The sequence below is a fragment of the Sapajus apella genome, unplaced genomic scaffold (assembly GCF_009761245.1).
Source record: "Sapajus apella isolate SASKATOON/1434 unplaced genomic scaffold, GSC_monkey_1.0 scaffold58, whole genome shotgun sequence".
Lineage (NCBI taxonomy): Eukaryota > Metazoa > Chordata > Mammalia > Primates > Cebidae > Sapajus > Sapajus apella.
The window spans coordinates 6,106,929-6,131,772 of NW_022436998.1; the positions used below are offsets into that span (position 1 = coordinate 6,106,929).

A 24,844-nucleotide genomic window follows, 5' to 3' on the forward strand; every position below is an offset into this window, starting at 1 on the left:
TAGTCTTTGGCTTGCCTTAATATTTCATAGCAGTGTTTGCTGTATACACCTTAAATTACTCTGAAGTTGCAGTGGTGTGCTAGTAAATGTTTAACAACTGGTTCCCTCAGGGGATCTAAAAAGTTTTGATGTGTAGCTTACCCATTTATGATTCCTGTGGCATAAATACTCCCACCATGGTCAGTTTCAAGTCACCAAAGTGACATCACTGAACATGGTGTGGGATGACATGCAGTTGGAGCTAATGTGTAGGTTTGGATTCTTTTGTTAGAAGTGGCAGAAATCTCAACTAATCCCAACAGTAAGTAGAATCTAAAAATAAAAAAAAGTAGAATCTATTGTGTTGCCTAACAGGCTAGAGAGGGTGGCTGCATAATTGGTTAATTCAGTAGCTCAATGACATCATTGAAGGTCCCAGGTTATTTTCATCTGGGTCTTGGCTTATTGACTGTCCTCAAGCTAGTGTCCTTCATAGTTAAGAGTTGGTTGCTATAGATCCCGGTATCACATCCAGAATCTATAAGAAGAGAGGCTTGTTTCTTCTTCATGTCTTTTCTTAAGAACAAGGAAACGTTTCCCAGAGGACTTCTCTTCATAGCTCATTGGCTAGAATTACTTCCCATTCTGTGCCTCATCACTGACTGACATGGGAATGGGAGACCAATCCAAACCCATTTCCTGAACCAAGGGACTGGGCCCAGATGGCCACTGGAAACAGCAGATAGAGTTGAATTCGAACAAAGCCAGGGTTATGATGGAATAGAGGAAGAGATGGACTACCAGCTCTGTCTGCTCCAGCAGGCTGTGTGTGAAAGCAAAAATACAGGTATGTATTCAAAATCAGAGTTTTTCAAAATAAGAGTTTTTCCTTGAGTGTTTCATTGTGGGGAAGGAAGTAGATGACTGTTAAAGCTACTTATTTATGACTCAAAGTTATATTTTGGAGAAATTTATTCTGAAGCTCCAGAGTGTTAGAGACACCTTTAGAGGGTTAATTTTGCTCTGAAATTCCAAGTCAAGTCAGTGACCAAGCATGGTTCAGGGAAATACCAATGGTACCATTTAAAGAATTGCATTTATAGCTACGTCAGGCTATAATTCACATCATCCTCCTGGTGTGTCATCAGTAAGAATTATGTGTATAATTAGACAAAAATGTTTATGAATTTATACCAAGGAATAAGGAAATGTAGTAGAAGAAGTGCAGGACATTGGTTAGGAAAACTGGCCTTGCAATCAGACCAGGGTTCATAGCCCATTTTTGCTGCTTCACTATGTAAAAAATAATAAGGCAAATTACTTAACCTCTTTAACTTGAGTTTCTTTACCTATAAGATAAGGATAAAAAAATACCTATTCTTTTTTGTTCTTTTAAGGATTAAATGAGTTACTGTCTATAGTGATGCTTGCTAGGAACTTGGCCTGTGGCAGGTGCTTTGTAAACAGCAGCTCTATATCATTGTTATTTTCACTTAGCCCCAACAGCAGTATTTTGGCTATTACTAATCACCAGGCCAGTGTTTAGCAATATTATCATTTCCAATAATAACTTTTATTTTTCTCTTTGTCAGTAGGTTTAGTATTTATTCCAGTATTGGTCTCCCAATACTTTTGATATTATAGATTTATAATTTCAGTATAAAATTATAAATTTTTAATTTATAATTATAGATTTATAGTTTCTGTTGTCCACTTGATCACCTTTGTCAGTCTCCCCAAAGTCACTGAATGGTTAACAGGATGAAGATGGAGGCCTAAGGCTTCAAAGAGAGCAAACCTAAGTGTTATGTGTGGGAATCATTCTTTTCACCTTGGCCTCACCACCCCTGCTCTCTATGTACTCTCTGAAATCACAAGCCACCAGTTTGTTCCAGTGGCTTCAAAGATGCACGTTTACAAATTTCTGTTGTAAGCCATTTTCTTGAGAAAGTTGTGGTCTTAAAGTAAATGTTTTTTTTTTTTTTTTTTTTTTTTAGGCAATTTGTTTTGCCCATAACTTATCAGGTAGTACATAGTCTTTGTTTGTCAAATAATCCATACATTGTCATAGTTGAAATGACATTTCATTTAATTAATGTTAAGATTTCCTCCAGTGATCACAACAAAATTATAAAAGCAACTGGGTAATTTGTTCGATTCTGTAGAAAAAGTAGGTGTTGGAACTCTTCTTTTTCCTCTCAAAAAATTAATCCCTGACTCTAATTTAGCAGCCTGTTTGACAAGCTGTGGAATACCTTAAAGAAGCACCTTATCTCACAGTTTCTGCGGGGCCCGAATCCAGAAATAGCTTAGCTGGGTCCTTGGCTAAGGATATCACAAAGCTGCAGTCAGGTTGTCAGTGAGACTGTCCTTAACTGGAGGCTCAATTTAGGGGAAAATCTGCTTCCGGGCTCACTTGGGATGTTGGCAAAGAAGTGAAAAACAGGGCCCTGAGATCTTCAGGTGTTCTTGCTGTCTGTTGGAGGCTGCCCTCAGCATCTACAGGCTATCCACGGTTCTCTGCCAAATGGCTTTCTCCTAGGCATGCAACATGGCAGTTTGCTTCTTCAAGGACAGTGAGAGGGTGAGAGTGGCCAGCAGGCCTGAGTCTTATGTAATATGACGTGATTACGAGAGCCAGGTTCCATCACAGGTGCCATATTCTGTTGGATAGAAGCAAGTCACAGGTTCTCCCACAGTCAAGGGAAGGGATTACGTAAAAATGCAAACACCCAGAGCCGGGACCACAGGGGTAACTTAGAGCCTGCCCACCACAAGGAGCTTTGTGTATTGTGACCACTACTGAATGCTTAGTGCCCCAAAATGGTGCCTGACACATGTTAGGGATTCAGTAAATATTTACAGTTGAATGAATGAATGAATGAATGCAGATGTTACTTCCTTGAAGTATGTATTGCTAATGTTTTTTTCCAAGCCTGTGGCATACCTTTTGGTTTTGTCTATTAAGCACATGTTTTAATACAGAAATGTCAAATTTTAATTTAGACAAATTAACAATTTTTAAAATCTTGGTCTCAGGGAGTTCTCTTATCTAGAGAACAGATCAATATTTGCCTATATTTTCACCTAGATTTTTAACTACTTCTTTATTTTTCTAAATTTATCAATTTATCTGGAAGGTCAAGAGCTAAATGGAGAGTTGGACAGAATGTGGTGAATAATACTTTTATTCTTCACTGATTTTTAAAATTTTATTTAGATTGTTTAAAATATTATATACTAGCTTCTGGCTCCCTACTTTGTCTCGTTTGTTTGTCATTCTCTTCTTACTTCAATTACACACTTAAACATAGCATTTTTAAAAATGTTAAGAAGTTGCTGTCAGACTCATTCAGTATAATAATTAGGCTATGGAATAAGCTGTTGTAACGGAGAGACTCCAAAATACAGAGGCACAAATAAAATGGATGCTTGTTTATCTTTTGTGTAACAGTGAAGAGATGTGCAGAGTCCAGAGTACGAGGGCAGGTCTCCCCAGAGTCATCTGAGGACCCCGGCTGCTTCTGTCTTGTAGTGCTTCCAGCCCCTAGACTGATGTCCTGGTCTGTGTGGTTTAAGTGGTTTCATATCCACATCCATCTTCCAGTCTGTCAGAAGAGGGTGCTGGAAGTCCTTAAAAAGTACCTTTGCCTTTGAGTTGATGAACCAGATGTGGCACACATGACTTCTGCTCACATCCCTTTCATGGAGACTGCACTTTGTTGCCGCAACTATGTTCAAGAGAGGCTAGGGAAAATGGTATCAAATAGAGTAGACATGCATTTGACTAAAATTTGAGAAGTTCTATTATATTTTTAAAAAATAAAGCACATACCAAGAACAACAAATGGCCTGCCTCAGTCTAGTATTCATAGTTACAAATAATCATATTTAATAGGAAAGTAATGATCAATTTTTACCAAGTGAAAAAAAAATCAACCTTTGAACATAGCAAAGAGGTATAAATATATCCTGATTTTTGGTTTTAGATGGCGAGTAACCCATGTGCCACGTAGCACTCTATGCCAACCTTGAATGCCAACAGGAAGTCACTGGACAGCAAACTCTTTGAACATTATAACTTAGTTGTTGGAGCAACCTGGAAAAGAAGAAAAAAGAAAAGCCATGGCAAAAGTACACAGAGCTCGGTCTACCTCCCCTCCAGATGGAGGCTGGGGCTGGATGATTGTGGCTGGCTGTTTTCTTGTTACCATCTGCACCCGGGCGGTCACAAGGTAGGTAGAATTTTCTTCTTGACTTACGAAGATGACCTGGCCCCTCCCTCCCTCCCTCCCTTCCTTCCTCTTTCTCTCAATCTCACTCACTCTCTTTCTTTCATCTAGCTCTGTCATCAGGCTGGCATGCAGTGGTGCGGTCTCAGCTCACTGCAACCTCTTCCTCCCTGGTTCAAGCAATTCTCCTGCCTCAGCCTCCCAAGTAGCTGGGATTACAGGCATGTGCCACCATGCCCAGCTAATTTTTGTATTTTAGTAGAGATGGGGTTTCACCATGTTGGCCTGGATGGTCTCAATCTCCTGATCTCATGATCCACCCACCTCGGCCTCCCAAAGTGCTGGGATCACAGGCATGAGCCACCGCAGCCAGCCCTGTCTTTTCTTTTAAATCTCCTTCATTCTGTTTCTGAATCCATCATTGTGAAGGGGTGTGTGTGTGTGTGTGTGTGTGTGTGTGTGTGTGTGTGTTTCCGTTGCCTGCTCAAGTATCAAGTATCTTTTTCTTTGCAAAGTATGTGATTCTCTGGCACTTAGGAGTCCCAGATAGTGGTCTTTTCTATAATATCTGGTACTTAAACCTGGAGTCTTAGGACATTTTTAGACCAATGCTGTGACCATTCCAGCCATTCATTTTCATAAGCAGCTCCAGAGACGTGGAAATAATGTAACATGTATTTCTTTTTCACTCTTCATTAATATGAAATATGTAAAACTCATCACATATGAAATAACATGGGAAATGTCCTACAGTATTTTCATAATGAAATCACTTTTCTGAAGATTTTATTGGCAACTGCACACCTGGAAAGGTAAGTTAGCTAAAGCTGGCATAGCTCCAGGGGAGGGTAATATCATTTCTGCAAGTCTGTTTCTCCAGAATTTTAAAATCTGTCATTTTGATGATAAGTGTAAATTAAGATTGATTTTATTCATTAAAGTTTTACAAAGCTAATAGGATGTGTGATCTATATTTCATAAATCAAGAAAAACACCATGGGCAAACTGATAGCAAGAGATTATCATCATAATGGTGCGATGTGGCTTTAAGTCTAGGGATGAGGAAAAGGGGTGCCAGGTGACAAGAGTATGATCATAAAGTTTACAGTGAATATGTGAACATATCGCACAGTTAATCTTACACAGAGTTAGGGTATATATTCAACCAAGGCCAAAATAATCCTGGAAAACGCCTTGGCTCCCTAGGGCTCACTGAGCCTTTGGAAGCTTAAAACCTAGAATTTAAATTATTTTGCTTTATTTTGCCTTGTGGCTGTTGTGGTGAAGGCTGACTTGTAGGTTGAAGGACAGCGAAAGCATAGATACAGGGATTCTCTTATTCTTGCCTGCTCTCTTCTCCCTCTTTCTTTTCTCCAAGGTCACAGTGTTGAATATGCTTAAGATGCATGTACATTGAGACTCATCCATCTCATTTATATTTGGAGTAAATATGCATTGGAAACCTACATGTGTTAGTCTTTCCTCTACAAGTGCTCTCATTCAAATAGAAATCTTTATTTCTCTCCTCTGACAGCAGACCCTTACAAGAAAGTAATTTGGCCTAATTATCTGATGGCATCATCAATACAGGCATCAATATTCCTCCCATAACAAAGATACAATGCAGGATAGAACAAGATGTTTATATTCGCTACAGTAAGGGTTGGTTGATTATGTGTCATAATAAATTACAGATTTATTTAAAATAATGTAATTGATGCTGAGTGATTTTACACTGTTGGTGGGAATATAAATTGGTTCAATCATTATGGAAGACAGTGTGGTAATTCCTCACAGACCTAGAGCCAAAAAAACTATGAAATGCAATTCTTTTTTTTTTGAGATGGAGTCTTGCTCTGTCACCCAGGTTAGAGTGTAATGGCCCAATCTCGGCTCGCTGCAACCTCCGCCTCCTGGGCTCAAGCGATTCTCCCACCTCAGCCTCCTGAGTAGCTAGGATTACAGGTATCTGCCACCATGCCTGGCTAATTTTTGTATTTTTAGTAGAGATGGGGTTTCACCATGTTGGTCAGGCTGGTCTCCAACTCTTGACTTCAGGTGATCCACCCACCTCGGCCACCCAAAGTGCTGGGATTACAGGCATGAGCTACCATGCCCAGCTGAAGTGTGATGCTTTTCTTTTTTAAAAAATTATACTTTTAAGTTCCAGGATACAAGTGCAGAACATGTAGGTTTGTTATATAGGTATACATGTGCTATGGCGATTGGCTGCACCCATGAACCTGTCATCTACATTAGGTATTTCTCCTAATGCTATCCCTTCCCTAACTTCCCACCCCCCCCAACAGGCCCTGGTATGTGATGTTCCCTTCCTCGTGTCCATGTGTTCTCATTGTTCGACTCCCACATATAAGTGAGAACATGTGGTGTTTGTTTTTCTGTTTTTGTGTTAGTTTGCTGAGAATGATGGTTTCTGGCTTCATCCATGTCCCTGTAAAGGACATGAACTCATCCTTTTTCATGGCTACATAGTATTTCATGGTGTACATCTGCCACATTTTCTTTATCCAATTTATCATTGATGGGCTTCTGGGTTGGTTCCAAGTCTTTGCTATTGTGATCAGTACTGCAATACACATATGTGTACATGTGTCTTTATAGTAGAATGATTTATAATCTTTTGGGTATATATCCAGTAATGGGATTTCTAGGTCAAATGGTATTTCTGGTTCTAGATCCTGAGGAATTGCCACACTATCTTCCACAATGGTTGAACTAATTTACACTTTCACCAACAAATGGAAAACATTCCAAGCTCATGGATAGAAAGAATCAATGTTGTGAAAATGGCCATACTGCCTGAAGTAATTCATAGAATCAATGCTATCTCCATCAAGTTACCATTGACTTTGTTCACAGAATTAGAAAAAAAACCACTTTAAGTATTTCATGTGAAACCCAACAAAAGCCCATATAGCCAAGACAATCCCAATTAAAAAGAACAAAACTGGAGGCATCACACTACCGGACTTCAAACTATACTACAAGGCTACAGTAACCAAACAGCACGATACTGGCACCAGAACAGATATATAGATCAATGGAACAAAGCAGAGGCCTCAGAAATAACACCACACATCTTCAACCATCTGATCTTTGACAAACCTATGAAAACAAGCAATGGGGAAAGGATTCCCTATTTAATAAGTGGTGGTGGGCCACATGTTTTCACTCATAAGTGGGTGTTGAACAATGACAACACATGGACACAGGGAGAGGAACATCACACACTGGGGCCTGTTGGGGGGTGGGGGGACTAGGGGAGGGAATACAGGGGGTGGGGGTATTGGGGAAGGAAAACGTTAGGAGAAATACTTAATGTAGGTGACAGAGGGATGGATGCAGCAAACTACTATGGCATATGTATACCTATGTAACAATCCTGCACGATCTGCACATGTGCCCCAGAACTGAAAGTATAGTTAAATAAATAAATAAATAAATAAATAAATAAATGATATTGGGAGAACTGGATAGTCATATAGGAAGTATGATTCTTAAGAGGATCTCTGTAAGAGGAATTGGGAGACAATCATCCCTTTAACATCATGACTTCTCATCACTGATATGACAACTCCCTGGACATTAAGAGGTCTAGATTATGAGTCTATAATATAAGTCTGTAAAACTCACCTATAGTATGAGTCTTGTGTTCTGGGTTTGAGAAAGTCATGGAGTTAGAAGGAATCCCTTTCATCTTGGTCCTTCATGTATAAGCTTCCATCATTCCCATGATGAGGGAGTTCTGGAAGGGGGCACAATGCTTTAGAAGGAGGGATCATACTGGAATCTTGAGTATTCATGATAAAGTTGCACTTTTGTGGAGCTGCCCGTAGTGCTTTTGGTTGAGAGACTAAGATAAGTCCCCCAATCACATTGTCTCATGTGAGCCTTGTGATTTATTTACCCTCTATTTAAGAGATTAGTATACTAATGCTCAGAAAGATTGACTTGCCTACATTTGTTTTTGACTAGTAGGACAGACCTGGACTGAAATTCTTTTTTTTTTCCTTCTCATCTTGTTTATTTGTCATTGTACATACAGTCATAATCAATTGACTCTTGAAACACACACGCACACACACACACACACACACGCTCACAAACACAGAAACCACTATTATTTTTTCCAATACATAACTAGTTTCCTAACCTATTCTCATACATATACCACACCTCTACTTGCCTCTCGATATGCACCACACACACACACATGCAAACTCTGCAGCTTATCCTTTAGAACAGCTGTGTATTATAAGACATAAGTTTTTAAAAACAACTGCCTTGGTTATGGCAGTCATTGTCTTAACATGGGCAACCTCTTAATATACAAGGAGCTGTCATATCAGCAATGAGAAGTCATAGTACCAAGGAAATAAATGTCTCCAAATTCCTCTTACAGAGGTCCCCTTAAGTATCACACTTCATTTGGATATGTACTATTTTATATATTCATTAGTCATATTTTTTCTTTTAAGAATTGCCATATCAAATTTTTGCCTGTATTTCTTTGGATTTCTTTGCTTGTTTTCTTATACTTGCTCTGTAGAAACACTTTAAATATTAAGGAGGTCAAACATTTGTAAGTGTGTGTGTGTATGTGTGTGTGTGGGGGTGCCCAAAAAAATAGTTTTCCCTACTTTGAAAAAACAAACAAAAAAGAATCACACTTCATGGTATTTCTAGTTCTAGGTCTTTGAGGAATCACCACACTGTCTTCCACAATGGTTAATTTATATTCCTGTGAAATGTGTAAAAGTGTTACTATCTCTCTGCAGTCCCACCAGCATCTGTTGTTTCTTGACTTTTTAATAATCACCATTCTGTCTGGTGTGAGATTGTATCTCATTGTGGTTTTGATTTGCATTTCCATAATGATCAGCGATGTTGCGCTTTCTTCCTATGTTTTTGGCCGCATAAATGTCTTCTTTCCAGCAGTGTCTGTTCATGTCCTTTGCCCACTTTTTAATGGGGTTGTTTGTTTTCTCTTCTTATAAATTTGTTTAAGTTCCTTGTACACTCTGGATATTAGACCTTTGTCAGATGGACAGGTTGCAAATATTTTCTCCCATTCTGCAGGTTGTCTGTTCACTCTGATGATCGTTTCTTTTGCTATGCAGACGCTCTTTAATTAGATTCCATTTGTCAATTTTTGCATAGAAATATCATTTGATTCAGCAATACCATTATGGAGTATATACTCAAAGGAATATAAATAATTCTATTATAACATAAACATGTATGCACACATATGTTCAGTGCAGCCGTATTCACAATAGCAAAGACATGGAATCAACCCAAATGCCTATCAGTGATAGACTGGATAAAGATAATGTGGTACATATACACCATGGAGTACTATGCAGCCATAAAGAGGAATGAGATCATGTCCTTTGCAGGGACATGGATGGATCTGGAAGCTATTATCCTCAGGAAGCTGACACAGGAACAGAAAACCAAACACTCTGTGTTCTCAATCATAAGTAGGAGCTGAACAATGAGAACAAATGGACACAGGGAGGGGAACAACACACACTGGGGCCTGTCTGGGGTGGGGAGTGGGAGGAGGGAGAACATCAGGAAAAATAGCTAATGCATGCTGGGCTTAACACTTAAGTGATGGGTTGATAGGTGCAGCAAACCCCCACGGCTCACATTTATCTATGTAACAAATCTGTACTTCCTGCACATGTAACCCAGAACTTCAAATAAAATTTAAAAAAATAAAAAAAATCGCACTTCATGTGTAATTGCAGGCTATTCTGTCCATAGATTGGCCACTTGAGTTGGAGTTGATAGTTAAAAAGCAATGTTTGATGTAAATGTCCAAAACCTTGTCCCCACTCCAGGCTTGAGACCTATTTTTCTTTAAGTCTACTGGGTCTAAATCAACTTAGTTGCAATATATGTCTAGAATCTTATGGGATTGTGGAGTTCTTTCAAACTCTCTTAACAATAGTTGAATTCCCATAAATAATTGCTCACTTTAGCTGAGCACTTACATTGTGCTTGTTGGCATCTTCAAGCATTTTTTTATGAATTAAATCCTTTAATCCTCATAACACACAGCAGTTGAAGAACATGTCTAAGGTCCCATGGTTAGTAAGTGGCAGAATTTTAGCCACTAGGCTGCACTGCCCAGTGGATCAATTCTTGTATTGACTTAGTGGATAACTTTCTCAACCAGAGAAAAATATGAAATGCCAGATGTTGTCAGCACTCACTGCATAGAAGCCAGAGCAAAATTTTACAGCAGAGTGGCAGGATTGAGACGACAAGCATGTTGCCCTCCCACCCCCGGGGAGAAGCTATCTTTGAGAATGTCATTTCATAACAGGTGACACTTGGTGATAACTTTGTTTCCACATTCTTATGAACAGATTCTACAAACCCTGAAAGTTATTAGGAGTCATTTGCTACTACAGCATAATCCAGCCCATTCTGACTGATGCAGTCTTGTTTACCAAAATGCTTATTTTAGAGATGAGGAAATTGAGGCCCTGAGGGATTAAGAAGCTTTATCAAAAACTCTCATTACCTAGGGTGAGGATCAGGGATCAGAACCCTGCTCCCCTGTAATTGCCCAAATATTCCAAAGAAAAACCAAAATAACAAACATAATTTCTGGAGTGAGATGCTTACACGGTCCCAATAAAATTTCATTTATTTAAGATCATAAAACTACTACTTGAAAAGTTATGTGGTGCTTTTCCCCTTTGAGAACAGATAAGAAGTGATAAGTATTCTTCCCATATTTCATGAATGTCACAATCATTCAGAAGCCTGTATGTGGTTATTAGAATGTTTGCCTTTGTTAAGCCTGCTTGCATGTCTAGACAAGAATATCAGATATTAATTTTGATTTCAGTATATCTAAAGTTTGACTTATATGACTAATTAAGTCATATAAGAAAACCAGCAGGCAGAAAACAAAGCAAGCTTTTAAAAAAGTGACAAAGGACAGACATGATTACACAAATACTAATCCCAAAAACAACCTAGTGAAAAGAAGAGATTATGATTTATAATTTGAAAACATCATCACTGGGGCCCTTTTCTCTTAGACATCGTGTGTTCCTCTTACATCATCAGCTTCTGCTGGTGGATTCACCATCTGTGGATTTAGTTGCTCAGCTTATAACACTCATTTTGTTCATATCCCTACTTTACCTCACCTAGCCACACATTCCTATATAACTACCATCCAGTCTTCCTCCTTCTTTCCTTTCTCATTCATAGTTCTTGAAGTTGCTACTCAACCATTGTCACATCCTTGTCTTATAGTCACTTCCTCTAACAACTTTAATCCTTCCTCCTTCCCTTCCTCCTTTCCTTCCTTCCTGGCTTGCTTCCCTTATGAACACCAAGTACATGACAGGTAGTATACTAGATACTTGGGATTCAGTGTGAGATAAGACAGACATGGTTTTTACTGTCACAGGGTAACAGTCTGGTGAATATAAACAAATGCAAAGGGAATTGCCACACAGTGTGACAAATGTCCAGCATGTAGTTGAAACACATAAGAGTGGAGAAAAGAGAAACTTGAGTAGTCATGGACACCTTCCTAGAGGACTGAACTATTGAGACTAAAGAATGTGGGAGTTGGGAGAGCACACTAGAAAGCCTCTTGGGGTGGGTAGACACTTCTTTCCCTATCCTCAAGCTTATTAAGTTGTAGATGTAACACACTTACCTGACACTGGCTTTGAGTCTTAATTGAACTCCCTTGAATCATGGGTCTAGCAGAACGCTATGCCTATGGGACATCTTTAACACTATGTGTGAATGGTGCATCACAGAACTGTAGAAACACACATTGCATGTAACTCCTCTGCTCACATGAAGTCTCTATTGTTCCATTGCACTGCACTTATGAAACACAAATTCAAATATAAAATTATTAAGTTCAGTCAGTGACAGCCAAGCATTAAATCAAGGTTTGTGCTTCTAAGTGCCAGGCTCTGCGTGAATGTGCAGGCTGCACACCCAAGAAGCTGTCCTTGCCTAACACAGCGGTCTTGTTTATGTTCTCTCCCTTCTTCTCCAAGCTCTTCCCCACCTACTTTCACACCCAGCAGCAACTGGAGAAGAAAGGGAGAGTGAAAGTAATAGGTTACTATGGATTGTTAAAGCACAATTAATTGGAACTTAGCTCCAAAGAAATTAATGACCTCTTGTTTCATCCCCAAGCCACAGGCCTGATTTCTTCCCTTTTTACCACTGGGCTCTAAAAGCTTCTTGCCTGAATGAGGACACCATGCTAATCCATATAAGCCTCTTCCTAGTTGTACAGGGATACAAACTGTTGCTTCTGGTTCATATGTCTTTCTCTAAGTAATTAGCTATTTTTCAATATAAATATTTCTCTTTCTCTGCACATGCACACATACACACACATATATACACATTTCTGGTTACATAAGAAATCATGTTTATTGTAAAGTAATTCAAAATGCTGAATAAAGATTAAAACAATCATTTCTAATCTCACCATTTACATGTAATGATTATGTACATTTTTAGTGTATATGCTTTCAGGAAATTTTCTATTTACATAAACTGTTTTTATAAAGATAAGTTCTTACTATATAAACTATTTTGTAACTTATTTTTTCCTTAACACTATATTGCAAATTTACTTCAAAATCCATAAATATAGATCAATATCGTCATTTTTAAGACTAAGTTTTATTTTATTGGTAGGCCATAATTTATTTAACCAGTCCTTTATTGATGAACAGTTAGATTGGTTATGATGTTTGGCTATACTCCAGAATATATTCTCTTATATATGTATTATTACTATATCCCTCAGAATATATTCTTTTATATACATACATATGCATATATATAATTTTGTGACTAAATTAGTTCTCCAGAATAATATATCCTCTGTCTCTCTCTCTCTCTCTCATCTATCTATCATCATCACCTGATTATTTCCTTTATACAAATCCTAAAAGTGACATTGCTGGTGGTATATAATTCTTATTGTCAAATCTTAACTTGTATAACAACCTCTTAGAAGTTACAGTTGTTAGCAAAACACAAAAATAAATAAGAATCCATGTTCTTGAACTGCCTTTGTTTCCATAAAACCTTCCTTAGAACCATGGTCTTCACACCTACTTGGCTTTAGTAGCCCCTATGGTGGCTGAACACTTGTTCTTCTTGTTCTCCAGCATGATCCAAATAGTCAACTGCTGACTTCCCACTTATTATAGTCTAGCAATTAAAACCCTTGGAGACAGGAACAGCTAATTGAACCAAACATTTTAAGTTCTGGCTCAAATGCATGCTCATTCACTTTTTGTGTAAAATGCCTGCATTGTATTTTTCAGATGTATCTCAATTTTTTTTGTGGAGTTCCAGACATACTTCACTCAGGATTATGCACAAACGGCATGGATCCATTCCATTGTAGATTGTGTGACCATGCTCTGTGGTGAGTATCACTTATTACTGGCCATGCTTGAACTGTATATAACAGTGAAGTTCCACTGACTTTGATTACTAGTTTTCCTAAGTAGAAGGGCTACATTAAAAACTGGCCAGAACTACATGATATAAAGAAGAGACCAATCCTACTTTCATCCAAAGCCAACCAGACTTGCTCTTGTAATTGATAGTCTTGGCTGATGTCAGGTAGACCAGTTACATAATACACTCAAAAGAACACATACGATTTGGTTATTTCTGATTTTAGAAGCAATTTAGAGTGTATGCTTGGCTTCTCTCTTCCAAATGCTATGGCCTTCTCATTCTCCAGTTATACAGTTATTGGATAGTACCATGAGCTATTTCTATATAATCTCCTTCAATGAGTGCCAACAGTGTTGTATCACATCTCAAGTCTTGGATTGCATTCTGTTCCCTTTTTGAGGGTTTGAAATTTGACTGATGGATTTCATCTTTTTCATGTATAAATCTTCATGCTTAGAGAAGTATTGGAGAAGGACAGAATTGTATAGTCATGAGATAAACATATTCACCTATTCATTATGGCTGTGATTTAATTAAGGAAACTCTGAAGATGTTATATAAGGCATGTAGGGTATTCTAGAAATGTATGGAATTAACATTCCATCTATGTAGTAGAGGACAACAAAGCTGACTTTTTTTAAAAAATGTTTCAAACTAACATTATTAAATTGATGTCTTAGAGAGTTTCTAAGATTGAATCAAAAATTGTTTGTAGCCTAGACTCAATCTTTCCATTTAAATGAGTTCTGAGTATTTTAGGAAATTTTCATCTCCTCAAGCCATGTTTTAGTGGCAAAAGGGAAATAACACCTGTGTTCAGTAACTCATAATAATCATTTTATTCCATTCTAGGTACTGACTCATATTTCTTTTTGGAAAAAAATACACATACTCAGGAATCAGTTGAATTGTACTGAAATGTATAATATTTGTTTGATTTGGAGGAAGTTGAGAGCAGTTCTAAGACTAAAAGCAGGTTTCATGAGAAGGCTAAATCAACTCAACTCTTTCAACTAATAAGAATGTCTTAAGAGATCAAAAAATCATATATTTGAGTTTTAGAATCTTTTTTTTTTAAACCACTTGATTTTCAGGGTCTCATTATTCACAGCCTTTGTGTCAGCATGCTAAAGAAGCCATGTTTGTCTTCTCAGAAGATAAAGGTGATTCATTTCCCTCACTGCTATCTTTTGGAGGAAATTCATAATTTCCCAAATAGGAGGAAATGACCTTAGGTGACCAATATGGTTATAATGACTGTGTGAAGCTTTGAGGAGGGTTGTCAGAAGCAACATGTTTAAATTCTATGAAAGACCAAGATGACTGTTGTACACAGTTACCATATACCCATCTACTCACTTTGTGACATAGTATTAGAACATTAAAGTTCCGAGTATGGATGAGAGTCTGCAGAATCACATCTGGGACACCCACTGGAAACAGACCTGCTCTGTGATGAACAGAGAGGCTAACATTTGAGTTGGCTCCCAATTTCAGTATGATCGATACAAAAATGATCATACTCTACAGACACCCAGAGAATCAGTTCTTCTGATCTTGCTACTAAGAGTTATTGATGTCAGCATAAATTTTTCCTTAGAAAGAAATTCACATGGCTTCCTCACCCATCACTGCTGCCATTAGTGTGAGAGACTCAAAGAGTAAGGGGGTGAAATAACCTCACACTTGGTGTTAGGTACTTTTGTTGGTGACCTTAGGCATTCCATATGCCCCTGAGCTTCTGTTCCTTTTTGGCCTGTTCTAGCTTTTCTTAATATTCTATGAGCCTTGAAGTCAACAAAATTCTGATACATTGGTAAGTCACAAATCAAGTGAGATCAACCAAAATATCACCATGGCATGAAGCGTTTTTCTTAGATTTTCTGGGCTTTGATAGCTCATCCACAGGGCATGCTGAAGGCTGAAAGCAGTGCCAGATTGTGAATTTTGTCTATGATCTCTTGCCCTGGTTTTTTGCCATATAACACTGCTGGTCACATGGTGTTGTCCACTTTCTTTCTCCAATTAACTGTCACCTTTATTGCTAATGATATATGATCAATACTATAGTAAACAACCCAGTACAAGTGACATGTAATTTAGAGAAAGTTGATCAACTGTTTAAAAAACACCCTACAATCCTGCCATTATGATAGAATGAAGAGGAATGAGCACTGAAATGCAGGTCAGGAGATTTGAGTTCCATTTCAGCTCTGATACTTATTATCTGTGGGACCATGGACAAGTTACTTCCTTTCTCTGGGCCTTAGTTTCCAAAGCTTCAGAATTAAAAGGGTGGGCTCAATGCCTTAAAGGTTCTCTGCTGTGTCAATGCAGCACCACAGCCTTTTCACAGTACTCTCAAGGCTTTTCTGTTGAACCTATTTCTTATTGTTTTTGAAGCTCCACTTGGGAGTGTTGTGAGTAACCATTTATCCTGTCAAGTGGGAATCATGCTAGGTGGCTTGCTTGCATCTACTGGACTCATCCTGGGCTCATTTGCCACAAGTCTGAAGCATCTCTACCTCACTCTGGGAGTTCTTACAGGTAAGGGCACTTTGTGTCACCCTACTCCATCCAGGGGTTGCCAAGCCAACAGAGAAGTAATTCATAAAATATTCATTTTGTTAGATGCATAATTTACTTGACCTAGCTGATGTCTACCTACCTAGCAGTTAAACAGAGCTGGAAATGAGATTACACTACCCTAATGAAAATGCATCACCAATTTAATTCAGCCAGATGGTAAAAGCAACACAGCTTCCTCTTTGGAATTAGTGTATGGCTGAGATTCTGTATTCAGAAGAAACAACATGTTACCCAGGGCAACATGAATTTTCAGCAATGGTCATTCTTCCAACCATTGCCAAGACATTAAAATACTATTGATGGTCAATCTGCATTGCTCTGACTTTATAGGAAATACCACTGTCTAATAAATGGGAGTTTCTAATTTTAAAAAGCCCTTTATTGTGAATATTCTTATATTATACATTCTTTCTCAATGCTATGGAAGTATCACTTTAGCAAATTATAATGAATCCCGTGGGAAAAAAGCAACATGTACATTCAATAAATCACACTTACAGGGACTGCATAGGGAACAAGATGAGTTGGCTGGTGGGACTGTAGTAGGAGTTTGCCCGTCACTCAAAGAGGTGTGGAGAGTAGCACCAACTCCTGCCTGGGCTTTGGGCCATTGGTGTGGCATGAATCAGGTCAATAAACGACATAACCTCATAGTGAGGCTATAAATTTGGCTGTGTTAGCTAAAGAAGGTACATCCACCCCTAAAAACCCCAAAGAGCCTGACTGCTGCTATGGTGACCAATGGATCCTAGTTTACCATGCAGTGTCCTGGTTTTAACATTGAAAGTCCCACATCCGGAAACCCTTCTGGGTCCAGGCAACTCTGGGTTGCTGGATACCCTGAACTGCAGATGGAAGCAGGAGCTTCTGAGGGTGGTTCTCCTTTTCCTTCTCTGACATCCTAGCTGCCATAAAGTCCAGGCTCAAAGCCCTTCAAATTTTCTTTACTTAAAAAGTAATAGAAGTTGACTGTTTTTTAAGACAGGGTATATCTAGCTCTGTCCTCAGGTTGGAGTGCATTGGCACAATCTCAGCTGCAACCTCTGTCTCTTGGGCTCAAGTCATCCTCCCCACTCAGTCTCCTAAGCAGCTGAGACTACAGGCACATGCCACCACACCTGGCTAATTTTTATAGTTGTTTTTTTTTTTTTTTTTTTTTTTTTTTTGCAGAGGTAGGGTTTTGCCATATTGCCTAGGCTATTCTCAAACTCCTGAGCTCAAGTCATCTGCCTGCCCTAGCCACCCAAAGTGCTGGGATTACAGGCATGAGCCACTGCACCCAGGCCAAAAGTTGAAGGTCTTTAAAAAGCTTTCTAGACTGTCAACATTTGTCTACTGACCTTAAGAGGTATTTTCACATATGAAAATATACATTGCTATGTTCACATATAAAATTGGGATGATGTTTCCCAACTTCGTAAAATTACCCTGGAATTTTCATAGTTATATATGCTATTTGAATCCAAATTCCAGAGTGGTCACAGATTATCAGTGTTGTGTCTTCATAGGCAGTGAAATGTTTAGGCAATTGTCTGGATACTTTAAGTTTAAAAAGGGAGGAGGGATCAGTTTCCTTGGTTGGCATTATCCAAATTTTCTATTGAATTCCAATTTAGTTTGTATGATGATTTTCATGTTCCTCATTTGATTTTGGTTATGAAGTCATATTTCCTTAAGGGTACACTCCCTAAGACGTAAATCATATATATCCTACATTTTCTAAATTGTGAATGACTGGTGAAGGGAGACTCATTTTAAGCTTGATGTAAAAAGCAGCTTTAAAAGAGTTTAATGAAAGATCAGATTCTCTTTAATAAAATAATTGCATTCTGAGATATTTTCTCCCATGGGCTGTTTTGGTACACCAGCACTCATAGAGTTCTCTTTATCCCCAGGTCTTGGATTTGCACTTTGTTACTCTCCAGCTATTGCCATGGTTGGCAAGTACTTCAACAGACGGAAAGCCCTTGCTTATGGGATCGCCATGTCAGGAAGTGGCATTGGCACCTTCATCCTGGCTCCTGTGGTTCAGCTCCTTATTGAACAGTTTTCCTGGCGGGGAGCCTTACTCATTCTTGGGGGCTTCGTCTTGAATCTCTGTGTTTGTGGTGCCTTGATGAGGCCGATTACTCTTGAAGAGGACCACACAACTCCAGAGCAGAACCATGTCTGTAGAACTCAGAAAGAAGGCTTGAAGCGGGTGTCTCTGTATTCATCTTTGACCAAAGAATGGGCACAGGCTTGCCTTTGTTGCTGTTTGCAGCAGGAATATAGGTTTTTACTGATGTCAGACTTTGTTGTGCTGGCCATCTCCATTCTGTTTATGGCTTATGGCTGCAGCCCTCTCTTTGTGTACTTGGTGCCTTATGCTTTGAGTGTTGGAGTGAGTCATCAGCAAGCTGCTTTTCTTATGTCCATACTTGGAGTGATTGACATTATTGGCAACATCACATTTGGATGGCTGACCAACAGAAGGTAAAATTCATGAAACCACAATTGGTTCCCCACCAGGGGACTTTAAGCCTTGAGTTTCTCCTAGCCCCTTACCATGTGAAATACCTAGGTCTGAATAATGTTAACTAGTCTGCAGTATCTGAAGGCATCTCCCTTGCTGGTTCTTCTAGATGAGAGATTGGCGAAATTTTCTATAAAGGGACGGATAGTAAACATTTTTGGCTTTGTAGGCCATGTGTTCTTTGTCACAACTACCCAACTCTGCTATTATAGTACAAAACAGCCCCAGACAATATGCAAACAAAAGAGAGTGGCTATGTTCCAATAAGACTTTATGCACACTGAAAGGTAAATTTTTCTTATAATTTTCTTGTGTCACAAAATATTTTTATTTTGATTTTTTCCAACCATTTTAAAATAAAAAAACATTCTTAGTTTACAGGTAATACAAAAAAAGGTTATGGGCCAGATGTGTCTCAATTGCAGAGGCCTAGGGTGACAACAAGTTCTGGTGGTGGATTTAATTCCATCCCAAGATAAGTCAGTCCTCAAGCAAGACACCTTCTGGCTGGGTGTGGTGGTGTTAGTTTCTTTTGAACCACTCCAGATTGACTAGCAATGGAAAAAGGAGCAGAATCCAGTTCAGGCAGGAGGATCAGGTGCAATGATAACACATTATTTGTAGTCTCATATTTATGTTTGACAGTGCAAACTGCAAATAATTTCCTTGTAATTATAGGCTTAGAAACCAAAGTTATAAGAAATCTACCAAGTAATTTCTTCAGCAAATGCTCATCTGTTCGGACTGAAGAGTGCAGGCTACTCATATTCTCTTAAATGATGAACTATTCACACTTGAGATGTGACCTGCAGAGCTAATACCATCATGTAGCTTCTGACAAATTATGTTTTTGGTAATTAATCAGGATCCAACTGCCATTCTCCAGTGTTATGAATATAATATTTAGTACTATTTCCACATTTTTAATTGTTACAGAAGAAGGAGAAGAGCAAAGGGTACCTATTTTCACAATCAAATAACTCGGCAAGATAATGGAGGCACGTCTAGTCTGAGGCATAATGGAGGCATGTCTAGTCTGAGGCATACAAGACCTAAGTTCTTGAGCTGGCTCTGCTCCTTATTAACACTGTGACCTACAGAAAGTCGCCTAACCCTCAGATCCTCATTTTACCCTCTATCTGTAAAATGAGCCAGTGCAATATTTGCCTGTTGACCTTATATGGTTTTGTGAGGTTCAAATGAGGCTTTGGGTAGAAAAATGTAAAACATAAGCTGTTGAAGCTGACATTATACAGAGTCTTTGAAACAATGGATATCATAGATGGATTTGAAGTTATGGGGAAAATTCCACTTCAGAAATCTTGAAATAAGACTTTGTCCTATTCCAAGACCTCCATTATCTCTGGCAAATCATTTTAATGTCTTTGTATTACAGTTTCGCCTTTGTGTAACCACTTGAGTTATTGAGTATTTATGGTCTATGATGTGCCAGATACCAATGGATAACATGACTAAAAGCCTCTAATATGGTAGACTGCTAGGAAAATTAGCCTCTGGTTGCTTTACGTCAAGCTTGTCCAACCTGCGGCCCATGGGCTGCATGCAGCCCAGGACAGCTGTGAACATGGTCCAACACAAATTTGTAAACTTTCTTAACAACATTTTGAGATTTATGCACATCCACCCCCCCTTTTTTTTTTTTTTAGTTCATCAGCTATCATTAGTGTTAGTTTATTTGACGTGTGGCCCATGACAATTCTTCTTCCGATGTGGCCTAGGGAAGCCAAAAGAGTGGACACCCCTGCTCTACATGTTATTTCATGACTACTTTTAGAGTGACCCTATGAGATAGATAACCTTTCCATTTTATAGCTAAAGAAATTAAGTTAGGCAGGCAGTGAGTGGTAGAACTAGTTTTAATATTCTGCCTTTCTAATTTTGGAGCATATATTCTTTCTACCATACCATGCTTCCTGGAGAGATGAATTCTTACATTTGCATAAAAGAAGGATAGAAAGACAGCATAGATAACATACAATGGGAACGGTATCGCTATAAATAACTGCAAGGCTTACTGCTGCGTAGCAGTGGTTCTGAAGCTCTTTTACAGAATGTGTACATCTTGTACTCATTTTTGTTCTTCACATCTACAGGTGTCTGAAGAATTACCAGTATGTTTGCTACCTCTTTGCTGTGGGAATGGATGGGCTCTGCTATCTCTGCCTCCCAATGCTTCAAAGTCTCCCTCTGCTTGTGCCTTTCTCTTGTACCTTTGGCTACTTTGATGGTGCCTATGTGACCTTGATCCCAGTAGTGACTGCAGAGATAGTGGGGACCACCTCTTTGTCATCAGCGCTTGGTGTGGTGTACTTCCTTCACGCAGTGCCGTACTTGGTGAGCCCACCCATTGCAGGTAAGTTTCCAGAGAGAAACCCCAATCACCTCTTCTCTTTGGCATATTGATGTGAAAACAGCAAACCCACATGCAGTCAATGAGAAGGATTGTCAAGAGAGCTGGGGAAAAGTGAAAGAGAAAAGGGATATAAGAGTTCCCAAAACCATCATGGTTCCACCTACATCCTTGTTTTATAATCTTTTTCCAACCAAGTAGGAACCTTAGCCTACCTGGAAAGAGTAGGTCCCAAATTAGGGTCTTGATTCCTTTCCATATTAATGATGGGAACAGGGGGATGGAGCAGTTGTTTAGCCTTATATAGATAAATAGGGCAAGCTGAGCATGGTGGCTCATGCCTGTAATCCTAGCATTTTGGGAGGCTGAGGCAGGCAGATTGCCTGAGCTCAGGAGTTCAAGACCAGCCTGGGCAACATGGTGAAACCCGAACTCTACTAAAATAAAAAAAAAATGTGCTGGGCATGGCAACATGCGCCTGTAGTCCCAACTGCTCCGGAGGCTGAGGCAGGAGAATTGTTTGAACCTGGGAGGCAGAGGTTGCAGTGATCCAATATCGTGCCACTGCACTCCAGTCTGAGCAAAAGAGCGAGACTCTGTCTCTAAACAAAGAATAAATAAATAAATAAATAAATAAATAAGTAGGGTACATTTACAGGGAAGTCTTGTGGGAGAAAAGGATTCCAATAGGGAAGTGGGTGATGAGGCTGAAATTATAAATGCCAGTGTCATAGTGGAGTGTTTTGGGTGCCAGACAAAGGGACTGGGCTCTATTCTTCATAGACTATAGGTAGTATTAAAGTTTTTATGTGAAAGGATAATATGGTCAAGCGTATGTGTTAGAAAATGTGATCTAGCAATTGATCTAGTAACTTAGGAGAGAGGTAGCTAAGATTCCATTCTAACAGTTTAGGAGGCAGCTGATAAAGGCCTGAGCTAGGGCTGCTGCAGCAGAAATGATGATGAGCTCTGGGGGAAAGGAGGAAGTTAAAAAAGAAATCAGCAGAATTTAGCCTACAGAGGTGAATGAGAGAAAGAAGTCAAGGGTGACTTAGAAAATAATGTCATGGTTGAAAAAATAAGGAAATGCAAGAAAGTGGCTTTGCCTGAAAAATAATGAATATGGTATTTAGATATGTTGAAATTTCTGAAATATACAGGTAAAAATGCATAATAGAGCTGTTTAAGGATGAAATGTGAGCTTTAATGGATGGCCTGATGTGTATATAGATTTGGGAGTCATCATATAAAGCACCTAGAATGTTTTATAAACTCGAAAATGCTATAGAGTAAAGCATGATTAAACAAATAATTTGACAAATACTTATTGCATTCATTAAATAAGTAATTCAACAAATATTTATTGCCTGTATAACTACTATTGTGTTTATCATGCTGGAGAGAGACAGCAGTAAACAGGCTGGAATCTGTTTCTCCTTCCTAAAGCATGTGATCTACACCACCTGCATGTGAGTTTCCTAGGAACCTTGTTAAAAATGCAGATTCCTTGACACTCCCACCTGTGATCTGAAGGTTCAGGATGAGTTCCAGAAATCTACATTTTCAGCCAACTTTGTTGTGATGCTCATGCATGGTAAAGAGTGAGAATTACTGTTCCATATTACTATCTGCCTAGATTAAAACTGAGAGCGTGAACAAGGGCTCTGCAGACAGGCAAAAGAGAAATAACCCAAAACTTTGCCTAGAAAGAAGGCAGGAAATTTTTTGAGGAAGGCAGGGTTTCTGCTATTAGCTATTATTGTGAATAGACAGTTGCAGGCTATTTCCAAATCCAGCAATTGGGGTGGAATAAACACAGCAAACTAGGGGAAATTGTGGCCACTTCACTGGTGCAGATGAAAAATCCTGGTCAGTTTAAACTCCGTGATATAGATCTTTGTGTTTAATGCTCTGTTTTTGAAAACTGCCCCCAAAATGTTCCCACATCCTCCCTCCATAGCCTATTTTAGTGTTCACCAACCTTTGGAAATAGTGTCATTCTGTCAAAGGTCACAGGACACAAATGAAATTGGGATTCATGAATCCTTTCCTCAGACCATGGCCTTTACTGGCAAATCAGATATTATATTCATTACTGGGAATTAGAGGATTAAGACATGAGTTCTTATTGTATCATTTTCTTATTTATTTACCTTTCAAATGGCAACTGTCTATGCAGTCTTTTCTGTTTGGTGCTATAGAAATGCACAGGTAAATGAAACAATAACTGAAATATTTGAGAGTAGTTTAAATTCAGGAAATTTTGTGGGGCTTATAACAACTTCTACATGCCGTTTTTGACTGATGGATGTGAAGTGGGTAACAGAAGAAACCATATACTTCTCTGATGAATTTTTTTTGGCAGATAAGGAAAGTTTGAAGGAATTTAAAAAACCTTTTGTTCATTATAAAATAATTGCCTGACAAAGTATAATGTTACCTGACTGGTTTTCTAATCATTGTGGCTACTATTTTGCATGTCATATGCCCTTGCTTTCCTCAAAATTTAGAGCTGAGATAGATATTGAGATTAATTTGTTGCAACAAGAGATAAAGAAAAAAAGCTACGTTGCATTTGCAACTTCTGAAATGGCTCAAAGTTCAGATTTTCAAACTGGATAGAGCACAATGGCTGAATCCAGTTGAAAATGTGGATTCTGCTTTGATGCATGTCATGCTACTCAAAATAGTGTATGGGTGTTGTGAATACTACTGGCATTTTGTACAAATGCATTTTCTTAATACCCTCGATAAATTATTCCAACTTTAATCATTTAAATGATGCTACTTTTAGCTTTCTACCAGATTTCATGGAGTTAATAGTAACTAATATTTATGTCGTGACTACCAGGTACATGATGCTCTTCCAAGTACTTTACATAACAACAATCAATTCACTTTAGAAGTTTTCCTGGAAAACAGAATGTATTTTTCAGTTGCTGCACAATATTTTTAGGTGACCTGCTTTTTCTCTCAAAATTACAATTGGCGGTGCTATCAATCCACTATTATCCTCACAAATAGTTAGAATTTGAGAGTGGGTAAACAATTGAATTTTCAGCTCAACAATATAATTTTGCTGTTGTTTGTTACAGGATGGCTGGTAGATACCACTGGCAGCTACACTGCGGCATTCCTCCTTTGTGGATTTTCAATGATATTTAGCTCTGTGTTGCTTGGCTTTGCTAGACTTGTAAAGAGAATGAGAAAAACCCAGCTGCAGTTCATTGCCAAAGAATCTGATCCCAAGCTGCAGCTATGGACCAATGGAGCAGTGGCTTATTCTGTGACAAGAGAATTAGATCAGAAACATGGGGAGTCTGTGGCTACAGCAGTGCCTGGTTACAGTCCCACGTGACCAATGACCTTGAGCCCCAGAATCTTCAGGTTTGAGATAGGTAGGGCCACCAGATTCCAGGGAAATTATTATTGTTTTGTTACCATATTAATATTTTTAAGGGAAAATAGCACATAAAAAAGAAAGCTGGACTAGCCCAGAGGCTTCTCATTTGGGATTTGTACTCATAACTGAACTCCTATCTTTTGGTCAATGGGCATGGCTCTATAAGAAATGTAAGGACACAACTGATATAATTAGCTGTAATTAGGGATAATTTCAAGGCATAACCAAAGCAGATGACACCGGGCAGC

General features: G+C 38.7%; 1 protein-coding gene across 2 annotated transcripts in view; it reads left to right on the top strand.

Annotated features, from left to right (window-relative positions):
• SLC16A12 (solute carrier family 16 member 12) overlaps positions 1 to 24,602 on the top strand; it is a 92,493-nt gene extending 67,891 nt beyond the window's left edge. Inside the window, exons 2-7 of one of the 2 annotated variants that reach the window (XM_032245581.1) lie at positions 3,969 to 4,214; positions 13,577 to 13,680; positions 16,122 to 16,265; positions 18,203 to 18,782; positions 20,937 to 21,196; positions 24,289 to 24,602. In XM_032245581.1, coding sequence (XP_032101472.1) covers positions 4,105 to 4,214; positions 13,577 to 13,680; positions 16,122 to 16,265; positions 18,203 to 18,782; positions 20,937 to 21,196; positions 24,289 to 24,551 — 1,461 coding nt within the window. In that variant the 5' untranslated portion in view covers positions 3,969 to 4,104 and the 3' untranslated portion in view covers positions 24,552 to 24,602. Of the gene's footprint in view, positions 1 to 3,964; positions 4,215 to 13,576; positions 13,681 to 16,121; positions 16,266 to 18,202; positions 18,783 to 20,936; positions 21,197 to 24,288 lie in introns of those variants that run through there. The other variant, XM_032245582.1, reaches the window with a different exon arrangement.
• Positions 24,603 to 24,844: the final 242 nt, after the last annotated feature.